The 17,731-nt window shown below is 55.6% G+C and overlaps 5 protein-coding genes across 5 annotated transcripts; 1 reads left to right on the forward strand and 4 right to left on the reverse strand.

Annotated features, from left to right (window-relative positions):
* Positions 1-86: 86 nt before the first annotated feature.
* Positions 87-1,161, reverse strand: B0T15DRAFT_403652 (KptA family-domain-containing protein; the record flags this gene model as incomplete). The annotated part of the gene is made up of 2 exons (XM_062865220.1): positions 87-818; positions 898-1,161. The coding sequence occupies 2 exons, from the start codon at positions 1,159-1,161 to the stop codon at positions 87-89; spliced, it is 996 nt and encodes a 331-aa protein (XP_062717844.1).
* Positions 1,162-2,454: 1,293 nt separating this feature from the next.
* B0T15DRAFT_290441 (uncharacterized protein) lies at positions 2,455-5,898 on the reverse strand. The gene is made up of 2 exons (XM_062863704.1): positions 4,661-5,898; positions 2,455-4,603 (listed from the first exon to the last, which is right to left on the reverse strand). The coding sequence occupies exons 1-2, from the start codon at positions 5,711-5,713 to the stop codon at positions 2,573-2,575; spliced, it is 3,084 nt and encodes a 1,027-aa protein (XP_062717845.1). The 5' UTR covers positions 5,714-5,898; the 3' UTR covers positions 2,455-2,572.
* A 2,458-nt stretch (positions 5,899-8,356) lies between these two features.
* B0T15DRAFT_290479 (uncharacterized protein) lies at positions 8,357-9,177 on the reverse strand. Its single transcript, XM_062863705.1, has 2 exons — positions 8,940-9,177; positions 8,357-8,866 (listed from the first exon to the last, which is right to left on the reverse strand). Exons 1-2 carry the CDS (start codon positions 9,073-9,075, stop codon positions 8,394-8,396), a joined length of 609 nt encoding a protein of 202 aa, XP_062717846.1. The 5' UTR covers positions 9,076-9,177; the 3' UTR covers positions 8,357-8,393.
* Positions 9,178-11,092: 1,915 nt separating this feature from the next.
* B0T15DRAFT_487302 (dual specificity phosphatase) lies at positions 11,093-13,621 on the forward strand (the record flags this gene model as incomplete). The annotated part of the gene is made up of 1 exon (XM_062866423.1): positions 11,093-13,621. One exon carries the CDS (start codon positions 11,093-11,095, stop codon positions 13,619-13,621), a length of 2,529 nt encoding a protein of 842 aa, XP_062717847.1.
* Positions 13,622-14,310: 689 nt separating this feature from the next.
* On the reverse strand, positions 14,311-16,577 carry B0T15DRAFT_290489 (UAA transporter family-domain-containing protein). Its single transcript, XM_062863706.1, has 3 exons — positions 16,077-16,577; positions 15,177-15,979; positions 14,311-15,033 (listed from the first exon to the last, which is right to left on the reverse strand). Exons 1-3 carry the CDS (start codon positions 16,304-16,306, stop codon positions 14,798-14,800), a joined length of 1,269 nt encoding a protein of 422 aa, XP_062717848.1. The 5' UTR covers positions 16,307-16,577; the 3' UTR covers positions 14,311-14,797.
* Between the last annotated feature and the right edge of the window lie 1,154 nt (positions 16,578-17,731).

Raw genomic sequence — 17,731 nt, forward strand, 5'->3', positions numbered from 1 at the left:
GAGACAGGTACCGACCGTTAATGAGGGTGGATGCCCCTCGCTATGATGTTTGTCCTGCTGGTTTATCTCCTACTCGAGCCCTTGCCTTACTTCCCCCCTCTTCCCCTTCCACCTCTACCCCCTCTCCCTCCCCCTCTCCCTCCCCCTCCCCTTCCGCCCCCCTTCTTCCCCTGCGGCGCCTGGATCTTCAACCCCTCCGGCAAATCAGCCACCCACTCCCCATCCTTCCACAGCACGCCAACCCCCTGCCTGCGCCCGACCACCTCCTTAAAGTACTTGACCGGCACCAGCCCGTCGGCGTTGCCCTCCGTCAGCACCACGCCGTTGTCGCTCATCCACCACCTGATCCCCTCCTCGCGCATGCTGGCCTCGACGTTGACGTAGACGGCCAGCTCGGCGTCGCGGCGCATGCCGCTGATCACGCCGGCCTCGCCGCCGCTGTCCTCGGGCAGACCCGTGCTGAAGTGCACGTGGTTGCGACCCATGGGCTTGAGGCCGCCGCTGGCGACGATGGCGGGCCAGAAGGCGAAGTAGGTGCCGTGGATGACCGCGGACGGGATGGGCACGCTGCTGCTGCCGCCGCCGTCTCCTTCGGAGGGCAGGGCGAGCGGCTTGAGCAGGTGCTCGCTGTCGAGCTTGATGGAGTGGCCCTGGTTGGCGCGGATGAGCCAGTGGGACGGGTCGGTCGACGACTCGTCGAGCGAAGGGTTGGTGGCCGCGTTGGGCTTGATGGCGAAGCGCTGCTTGTCGCTGTTGTGGACCGCGTTGAGTATCTCGGCGAAGCTGGGTGCCAGCGAGCGGAGGGGTCCCCATTGAAGCTGTGTAAGGTGGGTTTAGTTTTTGAGATTCAACCTACATCTCAAAGAGATGAAACTAAAAAAGAAAATAAACACTCACCACCCGATCCAACGGCGCAAACCCCTCCCGGTCCAACTGAATCCCCGCATTCGCCGCCTGATGCCTCAGCAGCCTCGACAGCGCCCGGGACAAGTCCACCTCGCGCTTGTCTCTTCCTCCGCCTCCGCCTCCTCGTCCGCCTTTCGCACCGCCCCTCTTCCCGCCTGCACCTCCACGGCGACCACCGCCAGCACCGCCATCCTCTACCCGTTCCGCCATCACCTCGTAGCAGGTGGCCAGATCCGTCTCGTTCTCGTCGGCCATTGCAGCGGCACTGGGTTTCCGTTTATTTGTGTCAGCTGTCTTCCCTTTCTTCTCGAGCGATTGTTCAGCTCCAAGGTCTCTTCTGAAAACGGGCCTGGAGCAGACGTCTGCGTAGAAGACCTTAGCTGACTTTAGACCGTGTTTCTCGGCGCTGGAGTGGTATCTCGTTGCTACTACTAAGGCGGGTGTGGCAGTTGAGGGCCTTGAGAAGTCGGATGTTGTGGTGGGTCTTGATGTCGATGGGACCAGCTTGAGCGAGAAGTGACGCGGGGTTGACGAGGGAAGAAGGCGGTTGTGCATGTAAAAATGACCTGAGTCGATGGCGAGATCGAATGTTGGAGCTCACATACAATTTCGAGCACTGGTTTGTAGTTCCGGTATGCATGAAATATTCAGGTACCTGGGGGAAGTGTGGTTGGTTGTGGAATAAAGATGGAAGTCACGGTTAGGTAAGGTGGATGTTGCGGCAGGCTATCAATACTTCGGTTCAAATAGCGTCCAGCAGGAATGGCAGTTGGCCGCTGAGGGTCGCAAACGACTGTGCACCAATTTGACATGGAACCTCCTCGCTGATAGACTGAACATAAGTACAATAACGATGGGCCAGGTCAAGAAACGAGACGCAATTTCATGTTGGGGGCCTGAGCAAAGCGGTCTGAGTCATGCCGAACATGTTATATGCCAGTGGCTCATAAGGGCACTTTCCGTATGATGTCCGTAATTGAAGCATCGGACACAGTCACGCACACAACAGGGCACTTAAAGTCAACAGCGAACTCGATCAATTCAACAGCAGCCAGGGCATTTCCTGCCTCTCAACTCCATGTCCAGAATAACTGCCTTCCAAGACCTCCTGCCTGTCCCTTGTCCAAATGTCCGTTTCCTCCAGCTTAGGGTATAAGGACCGCCCAAATCCTGACCGCCAACACCAAAAGGAACGACCCAGAGCACAGGATAACCAAGAGGAAAGCCCGGAGGCTAGCACGTCCATGACAACCCATTTCCCGATGCAGAACAACAGAAACGCCCCAAAACCCCAAAACCATGACATCTCAACATCACACTTCCGTCCCCTTTTATGTGCTAGCAATGCTTTTTCCGTCTCCAAACACCCGGTGTATGATTTTGTTGCTGTTGCTCATATGCAGTCGTCAAAACCCAAGACGCCATGCTGATATGGACTGGATCCATCAATGATAATGATGCGAATGTCGAATGCGAAACAAGTCGTCAAGTGTGAACGCCTCTTTCCAAATCCGGTTAAATGCAAAAAAAAAAAAAAAAGCAGAAACGCCATATCGCCCGTTGCACCATGCATATACACTCGGTAGGCGCGACCTCGTAATCTCATGGCGGTGTCATCTGTGTGCCTCGCCGGTGAGACCGAGGGCTGTCTCTGTCTCCAAGCGGCTCACGAGCGAAGGCTGGGGATTCCGCTCTCACGGGTCCGGCGGCTTAGACTACCGGTCCTATTGAGCATAGCGGTTTGACTTAGGGAGAGAGTACGTTGCTGCTGCCCTCTCTCTTCAGCGAGCCTTTCCGAAATGTTGTTGACGGACACGCGCTCCTGGTGCGTGCCGCGTTCAAGGTAGGAGCCTCGATCCTGGAGAGCAGCTCGATCCTGGAGAGTAACTCGATCCTGAAGAGCAGCTCGATCCTGGAGAGAAGCTCGATCCTGGAGAGAAGCTCGATCCTGGAGCGTCCCGCGTTCGAGATACCTGCGTGCCGTGGTGGTCGGTGGTGGGGCTGCTGTAACTGTTGTGGAAGAAAGCCTGGTAGAAATGGCTGACGGGATGACCCGGCGTGGCACGGCCGAATGTGTGTCTATGTTGTTCTCGGAAGTGCGTTGAGCGGTTATAGAGGGCATGGCAAGCTCCCGTGGTGAAGGACGGAAGCCATTCACTTCGGTGATCGCCCTGGATGGCGCACGAGTGCGTGGCGACTCATCTTCTTCACTCATAGCTTTCCGAGTCCGAAGGAGCAGCGAGGTCTTCCGCCCTTCACGGCTTTCCCCTGACTCTTCCTCCCCGGTTCTCCTTGTCCTCAGCAATAGCGACGACCTCCTTCCGGCTTGAGGGGCTACTTCCTCTGCCTCATCGGTTCCTGTTCGGCGAATCCGGGCCAGGAGGAGAGATGACTTCCGCCCTGCGCTCGACTCCAGAGGCGTGGATGGTGCCGTGGCGTACCGAGGGGTAGGAAGTGAGATGCTGGCCAACATAGTCTTCCTCTTTTGCTCCAGAGCTGTCGGGGCTCTAGGACTTGTGCTGGCCTTCGCCATAATGTCGGCAATGGCATTAGGGCGTCTCTGGGGCGTGAGCGCGCCAGTTGTGGCTTTGTTGGACGAGGGGCTCAGCAAGAGTTCTTGTTCAGGTGCGACCGTTGGCAACTGCTGCCGAGGCTGTTTCTTTTCGCCATTATGGTCAGCGAGCGCCAGGCACAACTCGGTTAAGCTCCTGCAGATGCTATCTGCCTTCTTCCGCAGTTGCCTGTCTGTCACGCTGCCGTTGTACCCGCCAATGCTGCTGGCACCACTCGAGATCGGCCCTGGCTGGCCCGGAGCACCAATCATGGATGATAAGGCCATGGCGTCGGTTGCAGCGGATTCAATAGCACTGAACACTTCTGGGTGGACCAAATCCTTTGTCTTGCTGAGAGCCGTGAGGAGGGTTTCACGGGTCAACGGCGGATTGCTGTTCCCGTTGGCTTGTGCTGAGCTAGTACCAGACACTTGCTTGGGGGATGCCGACACAGTTGTGGCACTTGTGGTGGCAGTTCTCGGGCGCTCGTCAGACGATTTGGACGTTGATGTCCCTGTCGTCAATGGTGTCTTGCCTGTCAATTCAAGACGATGTATCCTTGACTTTAGGTCGTCCAACTCATCCCAAACCGTTGACGGCGCCGCAGCTGAGGACGAGGAGTCTGTGCCCTCGACGCCATGATTTGCGTCAGAGTTGTTATGAGATCCATCCGTCGGGGCGCTTGTGAACTTGGGCCCCAATGGGGACGAATGATAGGTTCGACTCTGGGTCAGTGCAAGATTCGAACTCCTGTACGGCGTGGCCCTTGAGCCTGAAAGGTGGTTGTTGTTCTCAGTAACAGACTGTCTTCTGCGTTGGTATGCCGAGCCGCTTTCAGCAAACGAGTCTTTGAAAGAGATTTGCCTAGGAGTGATAGGGGACGGCCTCAAGGAACTTCGGCCTAGCTGCGCGCGGCTCGGGCTCTCCGCAGTGGTTGTGATGGGTGGTAGGTTCTCTCTAGTAGTCGCGCGGTATGACAGCTCCCTCGTGATCTGTTGACCTGGCTGAGTGACCGATCCCTGTCGAGCTCGCGAATTCTCCTGCTGATCGGAAAGCCGACGCGAGAGTGGAACGGGCAGCTGGCCATCCTGGGAGGGAATCGCCGATGAGAGAGGACGACGGTGCGATGTCTTAGCAATCCGCGGCTGTGTTTGGTCAGTTACCCAGTCCAACACGACCCTGCATCGAAGATGGGAACTTACAAGGACACTCTCCGTAGTCGTCGCTTGTCTCTCCAACGCTCGAGCCGTTGGCTCCTCACGAGCGATCTTCATGAAGATGTCGGCAGTGTTGTCGTTATCAGTCGTTGCAGTCATCTCCCCAGATTCGGACGGTTTGGTATGCAAAGGGTCCTCGTCTCTCCGTCCCTCAAGAGCCCGCAATGCGCGGTCACGCTGGTAAGGGTCTGTGTTTTCCTTATTGACCGATTCTTCGGACTTGCGCCGGGCGTGCGCGTCAATCACCACGGTCTTGCGCGACCCAGAGGACCGAAAGACCCTGATGGGAGGAATGCCCGTGCGCCCACCCGAGGTGCTGGCGGCAGTGGCACTGTCGGAAAGCGAATATAGTAGTGCTGGGCGCGACTTGTTGTCGTCTGACTTTGTGGTCTCAGTCGCGTTGGGCATCAAGGGTTCCACTTGGCCCGGGGCCGAGTCCTTAGCCGCGCTCTCGGTCAGTCGACGTCTAAGCACGGGAATGGCGTCGTATGAAAATCGCGACCGGGCCGCGGACGGCTTGTCAGTCGCTCTGTGTGCGTCTGGGGGATATGACGCCGGACGCTTGGATGCTGTCGTATCGGCGGATACAGTGGTTGTGGTGGAGGGCAGATGGAACTTGAGCGAGCGGATCCTCGAGACGTCGCCAGTCTTCTCAGGTGTTTCAAACGAGACTGACCTCCATTTAAGGGTGCGAGCGCTGCTGTGATGGTGGAGTTCGCTGTGCGATGAGCCAGAATTGCGATGGGTTTCCTCCTGTTCGGTTTGATGATGGTCCAGGGGCTCAGCTGTGGTTTGCGACAAGATGGGAGACAGCGGGGCGCGTTGCTGCAGGGAAGGGAGCGAAATACGATCCTTTCTCAGGTCGGCAAACCGGAATGCAGGGAGCTTGGATGAATTGTTGTTCTGGCGATGCGTGTGTAAAGTGGTGTTGTCGCTGCTGAACGATGAGTTGTTGCTGTGTGTGTGATGCGACTCCAGGGGTTGGGTGCCAACGTGGGCAACCGCTCTCGAGCGGGCTCCGAAACTGGTCGATGCCATGTTCGGGGGTGACAGAGGTGCCCTGTGCTTCGGGTCTCCACTATCGCGCACACCTTCAATCTCACTGCGCCGCGTCAAAATGCGTGCCGGCTCCTGGGCTGCGACCGGGCTTTGTGTTTGGTGACCTGGGTTTCTTTATGGCAGGAAACAAGTTTCGAGTCTTGATGACTGATGGGTGCATGAGATTGTTGAGGACCTTGGGTGGCATCGGCAATGAAGCCTGACTGCGCGAGATGTCCAGGAGCTTGAGGGGCCGAACGTTGGGCGCGTTCAACCTCGCAGGGTAGGAACAGTAACAAGCAGCCTGGAGAGCGCGAATGCAAGCGCAGATGTATTTGAGCAATTGATTGGTAATGAGCCAGATACAGTAGTCAGAATTCCTGTTTTGAACAAGAAAAACGCAGCCGAACGTTGATAACTCTCGATGTTGTCTGTCTGTCTGACAAGCTAGAGTTGTTGTGTTGCGACACGGGAGAGAACGACTGGCTGATCTCCTGCTTGGACGGGACTTTGACTGCGGCGAGTGGATGGTCCAACGACAGTGGCTGGACCGCCAAGCGGTCTGTGTGGGCACAACGGCTGGAGTCTCGGCAAGCCAATTTGTCGCAGCCAATGGCCTAACACCATATCGCAAAGCAGTGACTCCACCCGCACCTCGCTTACAGCCCTGCTTTCGGAAAATAACGACTGGCAAGTGACAACTTCCGTCAACGGCTTCACCCTTCAAAATCGCAATATCATCCCAACCGTCATACAATGTGAGGAGATGCGGGCTTTTAGAGCAATAAAGCCAAGATTCTCTTCGAACTGCTTGTGCTAGAAAGTCGCAGGCAGTATCCGTAAAGTGGACAATTGGCCTCGCAAAACATCCTCGCTTTGGCGAATGGGCAAAGCAAGAGCCTGAAGGTCGCATCAGAAAGTCGACGCAATGTCGCATTTCGCCCCGCACGGGCAAATCCTCCTCCCGCGCCTCCTCACAACACCTGCATGATGAAGCAGGGGGCGGGGGTCAGTCAGCGGCTTTCGCGGAATCACCAAGCCTGGATATTGTGGCCGAACCGACGGTCAGGTCACTTCAACTTCCTTCCGAACACCTACGGATAATAACTAGGTGTCCTCCTTGGTTTCTCTTCTGTTTTTACTGATTATTCCATACACGTCAATAAACGAAGCGAGCAATCGCATAACTGACCGGCTTTTGTGGACGGGCACAGGGGAAGCCAGGACGAGAAGAAGCTAGAAGCGAAAATGCGCCCAGGCTCATGGACTGGGGTTGTGGACTGACCTGGTTCTCGGAAGCCATTGACGAATCAGCTTTCATTCACCAACTGGCGTATCGATATGCGGACGTGCCGGGGTCGAGCTGGGAAGCAAGCGATTCGATGCTTTCAGGAGTCGGACAGGACCTGAAAACGAAGCATTAGCAGGAGACGATGCCATACTTGCAATATGTTGGGCAGTTGAACGGGTTGTTTCCGACATACCAGTTGGTGACAAAGCAGACAAAAGCATGGCCGGCGTGCAAATGTCAGGTTGCGAGAATAGGTACACAGGCTTGCAACGCGAAGAGACTACTCCGTACAGATGCTTGGATCTCAGAACCGCCAATAACCCGCAAGGCAACAAGACGCTTGAAACGACCACCTGACCTTCCGGCTTCATCGGTTTTGCATGGCCATCTATCATCTATCATTATGAGTTCCCAGCGTACAATGTTCAGATGATACATCTGGGTGGTCGAGCTGAGTTGATAACTGAAAGTGTCTCAGCAGGCGTACTCTTAGTTCTTCAAACGCTTCCAGTTTGACGCCGGCACAGGCACAACCTTCAACGTTCCCATTGCAACGTGATGCAACGTGGACTTCTGCCGCCCCAGCTGAGAGAAACATTGCTTCAATGTGGTCTGGGTTACAGATAGCTCTTGGCTTGTATGTATCATATTCATGGCAAGTCTGCAAGGTCACCTAGCTGAGCACATTGGTAAGACATATTACACCCCCTGTCTACGCTCAAACACGTTTGACAGCACTGTTTCCCCGGGATCAATTGAGGTTCTTGACTCGTCTGGAAACTGATGAAGTTAGAGCAGAGGAGCTGACTCGAACTTGAATCAGACCATAGACCGATGCGTTGGTGATGCTGTCAGAGAAATGCATCAGGAAATCCCGTCTTGCTCTGTCTGGCTACGCGAGGCTGGCTATGTACTCGCCGCCTAGAGATGTGCGCCGCCCTCTCAACGACGGGGTGGATATCACTAGGGACTATACCTACCGTACGTACACTAAATGTAAGCGGGTTTCTGTCAACCCAACTTTGTAAAGACTACACGCGTCAGCCTGCCCGTACCAAACACACAGGCGAGGGTAATGGCGTTTCAACAAGCGGGCAAGTTTTAGCATTCAAATCTCGGTCCCGCGATATTGTGCAACTCCACCGGACCGAAACGCGTTCTCGCTCATACAGACAGTAGGTCCGTGGTCGAGCTTGTGGAGGGCTCGCTTTTCCTTCTTTTGACAATAATACGTTACCTACCTCATGTAATAGACTCGGTGCGAAGTCGGAGGTAGATATGACGGCCAAACCTGCGAGACCGGCCGTGAACTCTGCGACGGAAGCAAGATCTCACAATGTTTGGTAGGCATGGTCCGGATCAAGTCAAATTTATCCAACACTATCGTTGCTATGCTTTGTGTACGGAATAGTACTTCGTAGGGTATGAACGTAGGACTTCCACTAACGTTATGGGCGTACATATGTCTGGATTGCAAGGGCGTCCGGAGTCCCGTCCGGAGCACAAGGAGCTCGGGGTCCATCGTTGTCGCGTCTCGCCTGGGATGTAAAACGCGTCTTCGAGGATCGGGACATCAGGTTTCAGGGGCAGGAGACAACAGCGCTCCTTGACGGATTTTGTGCAATCCGCGGCGACGTGAGGCTCTGCGTGCACTGTGCAGGATTCTAATAACCTGACGAACACTACTCCACTGCCCAACAAGCGAAATTGAACAGTGTTGCGTTCGCACGTGTCCTGTTTCCACCCCTTCCCCGCCTCTCGAACTTGGCTTGTTTCAGATGTTGGGCCAATTGCGTTGCAAGCACAAGTGGTGGTGCTTCTTGGGAGAAAGACGGTAGCTGGGTAGAAACTGTCTACATACACTAGGAATGGAAACTAATAAGCAACTTATTAGCCGCGGACCGAGCTGAATGTGCGTATTGCGCGGGTGCTAACCTCCGTCTAATCGAGAGCAGATCGAAGAGCCCAGGTTCTCGGGAACGAGCCCGGGCATTTGGATCATAATGACCCGAGGATCCCCACGATATGTGCCAACCATACCACAGTATGCACACGTATATTGGAAAATCATGCACAGTATCTTTAGGTCACAATCAGAGGCGGGCCGTGGCGTTCTCTGGAGCCGTGTGGCACGGCTTCACCTCGTGTAAGGTACGGAAGGCTCCCGAGACCAGAGATGGCCGTTTCTCGCGGCCATCGTGGTGTACTTCAGACGATATCGTCACCGTGCTGCTTATAAGGCCACGCCACTGCGATCACAGATCTCGGGGACCCGACTACACGGTTGCGGGCGCTACGCGCACCATCACGAATCCCAATCTGGTCGTCGTTGGTGGCGACGGCCGAAGCGCCAAATGACCAGTCAGAGCCTCTGCGCCAAGCGAATCTGGTGCTCCGTGCGTGCCGTAATACTCCGTATCATGCCTAACAATAGAACAAGAATCGTGGGAATATCGAGGATACCTGGGCAACCGTGTCTCCGGTAATTGCTGTCCAGCTTCATCCCTGATCTTTGCGTAAGCAATGTCGAGTGGTCGGGACGATGGATTGATTTGAAGATTTCTGTCCACGCTCACACTTTGCCGACTCCCCGTCGCTCGATTGGAAGAATCCAGAAAAGAGACAGTGAGAAGTTGAGCAGGACAGGGGCAGCCGGAAGAGATGATGGTTGATTGGGTGAACGACTTCCAAGCGGAGGCGCGCTCCAATTAGGAGTGCCGCTCAAATTTTGCTCTGGGTGCTCAAACTGTCTATTTTTAGGCGAAATTGTTTGAGAGCAAGCAAGTTGCAAAGCTGGCTAGCCGCCGGCGGTTCTGCACCAGCAGGCGGGGTCTTGCAGAGGAGGCCGTCATTGGCTGACATGTTCCCCCACGGCCCACATATATCGGCCCCCTGCACGAAGCCCAGGCGGAGGGCGAGCTGGCCAGCGACGCGGCACTCCCATGCTGCTCAGCAACGAACCGGGGTTCTGAGGCGGAATGTGTTGTGTCGGCGACCTGGGATGTCGTCTGCACTGTGTGCTGCCTCCTCCCAATTCTACCTTTGCCCAATTCTGATGAAGCGGGCACCCTTCCATGTTCAGCGCTTGCCAGTCTGCCCCCGTCTGCTCTGCCACTGTCAACTTGGAACCAGGCCAAACCCGGTCGCTCGATTTGTGCGCCTATCCTTGCACTGCCGGCCGGCCAATTCTCTTCGTTTCCTCCCTTCTGGCCTCAATTCCCTCCTTTTTCCCCCTTCTTCCTTTCCCCAACTTCAATCCTGAAAGGGACGGATCGCAGTTCGCAGCTCGGACGGGAACGTGGCATCGGTCGAGAACCAGACTCGGCTATCGAGACAAAGGGGACCCCGCTGTCCGGCCCGCCAGTTCAGACCCAGTCGACCACGGTCAGCGTGGGACATCGAGCACCCGCCCTCGTCTTAATCCCAGCCTCTTCCCCGCGACAGACTGAGTGGACGACTGGACCATGTATTGACTCCTTCGCCTTGGTCGCCGGCCACCGCATATCGCCTTCCGCTCCTTATTTTGTTGATCCTTCGACCGCATTGCAAACCCCCGCTCGGCTGCGCCGCAGTTTAGTCCCCTGCGTGAGACGCAACTCCAGCCTTCACTGAGTACCCGCCATCTCGGACGCCAGTCCGTTGTTCTTCGATCGCATCTCTCGTCGTCGCGTCCGCTCGGGTTATCTTCTTCGCTCGCGCGACATCCAGTCCAGCTCAAGGCGGGATTACATTTAGTTGCACCCTGTCTCTGCCACTGGAGGACCTTTCGTCTTCATTTTCTGCTCAGGACATTCACGGAGCACAGCTAGGATTCAGCAGCGCTGTCCCGCTTGGTCCGACTTAATACCTGACAGCTTCTTACTAATTGCAGTGTGAACACTGCACCCTCTAGCGGTGCGTTGGGAGGCATCGATACCATCTCTCGCCCGTTTGCGGTCATCAGACGACAGAGAGGCCAGGAGGCCAGCCAGGTGGCCACCGTGCGACGGACAAAACGTGGCTGAGCTGATTGACGTACGAGGAGGTCAGACCGGGGTTTTGGTGATCCGGAGAGCACAACAACTACCGTCACTCCAGCGCCACCGAATATGCCTTCTACCGTGGCTCGACGGCTGTTTGAGGACCAAATACCCTCCTTCATGTCTGTCTATGACGTGGATAGCGGAATGACGGATATGGACCAGCCGAATTCTGTCACGATTATTGACCCCAAGCTGGTCATCGAGAACACGAAGCTGCCTGGGAATTCACAGCCGGGCCTAAGGCCCAGTGCCTTGGCCTCGGAAAACGCCCACAGACACCACGAAAGCACGTTAACGCGGGCGGAGTCGGCTGAGTCGTCTCCCACAACAACCCTCTCCTGTACAGATTCGTCAGATCTTTCGGACCCTTCTCCGTCTTCATCTCCCGACTCGCCTGTTAATCTATCGAACCTTCCGAGTTTCGCGCCGGCGTCTTTCGGGGGGTTGTCCGGCATGTCCAGCTTAAGGGTCTCAGACCCCAATCAAGATCGGCCCATGACCTCACCAGTACCTAGGAGGCTCAAGAACATGAAAGGTCTTTCCATTCAGCCCCCATCGAGCTCTCTGTCCTCATCACTGTTGTCGGAGCCTGCTTCGCCCTCCTTCATCAAGCCCACGATCGCTCCGATGAAGCGTAAGCCCAGCCAGCTCAGCCTCAAAACGAACTCCTCAGATCTCATAGCGCGTACAACACTCGAGGTTCCTTGTTCGCCCACCGTTGCTCCTATCCTGCAGCGGCGCGCCTTGAAACACTCGACCTCGACGCCCCTTATGCTGTCGGGGATGCAGTCCGCAACGTTTGGTCCTGTTGGCGGCATGACGCTACCACCAGTACTGCAGCGGAATGAGTCAGGTCTTTCCTCCTTCTTTCGCCCGCCACGACCAGCTGCCCCTTCTGCTCTGAGCTCGACGATAACAGAGGAGGATTCGCCAATTCGACCTCAGGTTGCGAATCGCATCGCCTTCGACACCGAGCCCTATCACGAGGTTGAGAACAATGAGGACCAGAAGTCACCCGGTTACCCAGATGGTCCGATCGCCATCTATGGCGACAACGTCTATCTCTATCTTGAGCCAACCGCAGAAGAGGCGGCTCGCTTCGACGTGGTCATCAACGTGGCTCGCGAAGTCTCTAACCCGTTCAGGGCTGTTGCGAAGGGCGGCTCCCGGGATGCGAAGGAGCAGGCTGATGAGGAATCTCCGATTCCCGACACTGCGATGACAACTGCGAGCTATGCCACTGCTTATGAGTATTTTCCGGAAGATGCCTCGAGCGATACGCCAACGACCCCTAAGGCCCAGCCTTTGAAGGAGCCCGAATACATTCACATGCCATGGGAGCACAATACCGATATTGCTCAGGACTTGATGACGCTTTGCGAGACCATCGACAAGCGCACAAAGGAAGGAAAGAAGGTGCTGGTACACTGCCAGCAAGGCGCCAGCAGATCGGCCAGCTTAATCATTGCCTATGGCCTCTACAAAAACCCCGAGTTGAGCGTCAATGACGCCTATTATGCAGCTCAGGCAAAAAGCCGGTGGATCAGCCCAAACATGAGATTGATGTACTGCCTGCAAGACTTCCAAAAGGAGATTTCCAAGAGGAGACTCGCGCCCAGCGCGGGGTTGAAGCCACGTTCGGGACGAAGCCCAACGCACAGGGCGACCATGTCGGCGGACAACATTGAGGTCCCAGCAAAGGAGCCTCTCACCGCCCCGTTGCCGTCCGACGGCCAGTGTTCGAAGCGCGCGAGCACCGAAAGGAGTCCGAATCGGGCGCGGGGAAACTCGACTCCCGACCGGGGTGAGCCGATCTCACCGGGTCCCTCATCTGCGCCTTCGAGTTTCTCGTGGTCGGAAAAGGAGGACGAGTCCGATCCGGGAAAATTCGGCCGGTTCAACCTCGATTCTATCCTCGCTCATAAACAAGCCGACAAGCAGCCTGCTTCGTTGATTACGCACACTAAGCCGCCCGCGTCGCCGGGGCTTGCTCCTGCTTTGACATTGTCGAACGCCCCTCGATCGCCGAAGCTTGCCCCTCCCCCGATATCGAGGCCGCCCCCCTCTCCCCAGTTCGCCCCGCTGAACCTATCGAGACCGCCCCCGTCTCCCGGGTTTACTCCGTTGGACCTATCCCGCCCGCCAATATCCCCCGGATTCCCGCCTCCGAATCCATTGTCGAAACCACCTCCATCTCCCGGATTTGGTGCACACAGGTTTGGTTCCAAAACCGGTGGCCTGGGATTTGGGTCTCTGAATCTCGGTCCCCCATCAGAACCGGCGGTTCAGAAAGAGCAGGTTCCAGAGCGGCATGTTGCGGTTGTTCCGAGCTTACCCGACGACGCGACTCTCTTGTCGCCCCGCGCGGAGACCATGACCAGCAATCCGATCCATCAATCGTTGACGGAGCTCACGGGGATGCAATTCGTCGAGATTCCGCCAACGCCAAGCGAAGGGTTGTTTTCGCCGAGGGAAACCATGTTTCCACGCGATCCTTTCTTCCCGTTTGCCAGGCCCCCTCAACTGGCGGATCCGCGCAGTCCTCCGACCAAGGGTGAAACACCGATTGTACGGTCGATTGACGACATGATATGAAGAGTCAAAATACGTTCGCTCGGGACCACGATGGAAGTTTATCCGCTACTAGGGTCTCCAGGTGTTTCGGGGACATTCTCCAGGAGCGTGGCAAAAACACCAAGTACCATAGCGTACCAGATATTCTTGCCATCTAAAAAAATCGACAATTTCTTTTGTTCGTTCCAATCCATTGCCACTATTTTCAAATGCAAAAGCGTGTGCTCATGGATCGACGGGCTGTTAGCGCACTGGGGTTTCGGGAATTATCGGACCTTAGGAAGGCGGCTTGACTCGGTTTCAACTGCATTTTCCTTGCATTGGATCATCCATCATCAGCGTTAGCATCACAACTGCGCCTCAGTTCCCCTTGGTCTAAACGAAATGTATAATATAACAACACAGCATGCATGATACGAAAGGGAGGCGCAGGTTTAAAATTTCCTAGGCAAGCCGGGAAGGATATGGCCGGCGTCATTTATGGAGTCAAAGGAGAGGGTCAGGCGGAAGGGGAGGGAGGGTAAATATCTGATAATCCTTAGTTTTGTTTTAGGTTAGGACGAGGAGGATGGATGCTTCAGCGGATACATGTCGAAAATTATTAACAACACTGTTCGTATCAACATAATGTTGGCTAGGCTATAGCCTTACACAACATCTACTAGTATGCATATCTGACAATCACCCTGTTGGGGTAAAACAGACAGAGGCGTGCGTGAAGAAACGGTCGGACAGATCGTTGCCAACCTGCCCTGGTCCCTTATATCCTGCAGTCCTACCTAGTTTTTGGGTCCGGGGTGACAGAAACCTCGCAACTTCGGGATCATAATATCTCTTCACCGCCACGCAATCAACTGCTGCTATCCCATTCTTCTTGTCAGCGTTGCTTGGGTTCTGCTCTCCCTTACCATCGAGACCATGAGTCGCAGACCAACCTTCTCCTCTGTCTCCGCTACCATCGGAGCTTACTCCCCACCAAGGTGCTGTTTGGATAAGAGTAGGTGGCTCATGTAAGAAGCTTCCAGTGTATCCATCACCCGAATAAGATACCAGGCAAAGGCAAAGCAGGAATGCAATATACCAGAACCGAGTAGGTATCTAGATAGCTCTCTAGTACCGTATATCTACAAGCGCCCCCATACTAGGTATATATCTCCGTCCCAGCCCGGACCACAGCACGGCATCGGTTAGTACGTATTATTGCGCCTTTGCTGCGGCCGCGGCATCCCGTTTCGCAGCTTCCTTGGCCAGCTTCTCGCGCCGGGCAATCTGCGCCTCGACCCCGATGCCACCAAACACCAATGCCACGCCGAGCCACTGCATCTGGGAGAGGCGGTGGCCGAAGGCCACGACGCTGAGGATCATGGTGAACATCTTGCGCGTGACGGTCACGGTGACGAGCAGCACGGACGAGAAGGTTGACAGCGTATGGACTGTGAAGGACGGATTCTGTCAGCGCCTACCTAACCCACCCGGTGATAATAAACGGGAGGGGGGTAGACCAGAAAATCCGAAAAAAGTAAAAGAAAATTGTGCAGGATGGGGAGAGATGAATGGGAAAGAAAGAGAGACTCACAGATAAACACCTGACCGACGCAGCCGCACAGCGCAAAACCCAACACGTCCCTCCACACAGCCGGGTGTCTCGCCAGGAACGCCAACGCAGCCTTCAACTCACCACCGCCACCATTGCCAACATCCATGCCGAACCACTCCCCAACCGGAGTATGTACGAGCCAGGGACTAAGCAGCAAATACCCGCCGGTGATCAGCGAGCCCAGTAGGTTGTTCGCCGCCATCATCTGCGGTCCAGAATAGCCCTTGAACGTCCCAAAGATATAGTCCTGCGTCGAGTTGGTCAGGCCATCAAACAGCAGGTTGATCCCCAGCAACAACAGCCCCCATGCGGTCTGGCCCGAATGCGATCTGCTGCTGCTAGCCCCATGCTTCCGGCTGCCCGAGTGCAGCGTGAACACGGCGACGCCGCACGTGACGGCCGCGACGACCAGGTACTTGTACAGCGGGTAGCGCTTGCGGAAGACGGTGATGTGCAGGAACATGACGGGCAGCAGCTTACAGCTCTTGGCGAGGATGTAGGTGATGTAGTCGATGTGGGCCAGCGCGGCGTAGCCGAAGGGGGCGGCGAGCGCGTTGGTGAACGCCACCAGCATAAGCGGCGCCAGGATCTGTCGGCTCGGGATCATGGCCGGCACGCGCTGGCCCCGCGAGGTGGTCAGGATGGAGAAGAGCTTGCCGCCGGCGAAGGCGAAGAGCGATTGGATCGTGAGGAGGAAGACGGGGAACTTGAAGCGCTCCGGGGAGGACGGCGGGCCGTAGGCGGTCGTGGTGAGCTTCTCTTGGAGGTAGGCCCATGTTAGGCTAGGCGGGCATGTGTGTTAGTCATGGGTGTGGTGACAGGTCTGGATTGGTCTCCAAGCGGCGGATTGTGTGCATTGGTGCATTGGGGGGAGCTCACAAGGAAGCGTAGATGCCGGCAACGTCGATAACGAGGGTAACAATGCCGGCGTCCCTCTTCGCGACTAGGGCCCTGTCTCGGGATACCTGGCCATTGGTCTTCTCGGTGGGCGATTCTGCGATTCCATTTGTTGCAACTGGTTCCACGCTTCGCGCACCCCGATCGTGTTTGCTGGCATACTCGGAGGACGGCTCACGCCGGAGAGGCGTGGCCTGCTTTGTGCGAGCCATGGGGGGCGACTCGGTATTACGGTCGCTGTCGAGATGCGCGAGAACCTTGACGACTCGGCCAGGGAATGTGATATTGGAGCAAGGCAGCTGGTAGATACAAAAGGACGGCGGCTGGAAGAAAACTGGGTCGCACAAGAGGAAAGAGTCAAGGGTCGCAAAGCGAAACCAAACGAGGGTGGTGGTAATGTACGAAGTATATAAGTAGGTGACAATCTCCAGCCCGCCCGATTGATGTTCAGGAACCCGGCATTCGGCCAGGCTGGCTTTTCGGAGCTGCATGTTTTCATTCCAGGTTCCCCACGTTGGTTCCCCCCACCGCGCTAACGACCCGCCAGATTTCAGGGACTCGCTTGGCGGCTTCCGCGCCGTCGGAGCTGTGTGGAGAACCCGGGCTTGCCTGTCGCATGCCGAGAGAGGAACCTTAAATTCCGAATCGGCCGGGTGTTGATTTTGAGACAAATGCAAATCGGACCAGACCCAGATCTTTTACGAAGTGTGTATATCGAGTAGTGAAAGACATAGAAAAAAGGAAAGAAAGATAGAAACAAAGAAAAAGAAGTCCATTCGAATTAGTACCACAGTCAAGCATCTGACTTGCAGCCGTGCAGAGCCTAAGGATTGGTTCGTTACCTGGTAAGTAAGCAATCGCATATTGGCAGTAGATGGTGGGAGACAAGGAGTATCTGGCTGCAACACGCCACTATTAAGCCATTTCACACGAGATGCACGGTCGATTCATCATGAAAGTCAAATATTTGATCTGCCATTGCCTCCACTTGGATGTCTCGACTAGACATCTCTGCTAAGATCTGCTGATGACTGACCAATGTCAGGCCCCATCGAGGAAGTAATCATCGGTTTTGCTAGGCGACTGCACTGCACTGTGTGCTTCAAACCGCCTCCATGTCGGTAGAGAGACGTAGGTAAGACACGCCGCAGCCTAGCATTCGTGGATGATAAGTATGCTAGAGGATTTCGGCCGTCGAGAGAAGACGGATATAACGTGGTGGCGAGCGAAAACGGATGACGTGAGGATGTGGTGTTCTGGCTATGTTGAGCGAGGAAGAGTGAACGCGGGGTTACGCTGGCGGGTTCTGAGTTCGAGGATGAGGAGGTCGCAGCAGTCAGTGCCGATTCTGGCACGATTGAGCCTGCTTAAGGTATGCCTTATAACTCTGCGCCTCCGAGCCAGGTCTCGTGGATCCCGTTGTCGTCTCGCGGACAGCAATGGGGTAGCCCGGCCGATGGTCGTCCCAATAACAAGGTAAGATGGAGGAGTGAACCGGGACCAGAGAGATGGAAATGAAGAGAGAAGTATCCGGCGGAAAGTTTGCGTTTTGAAGTAAGGAAAGAAAAAATCGTCATCATCGCATCATTCCTCCGTCGAATAACAAGGCCTCGCGGCATTCAGATCTGGTTGATGAC

This window comes from Chaetomium strumarium (genome assembly GCF_033439665.1).
Source record: "Chaetomium strumarium strain CBS 333.67 chromosome Unknown B0T15scaffold_7, whole genome shotgun sequence".
Lineage (NCBI taxonomy): Eukaryota > Fungi > Ascomycota > Sordariomycetes > Sordariales > Chaetomiaceae > Chaetomium > Chaetomium strumarium.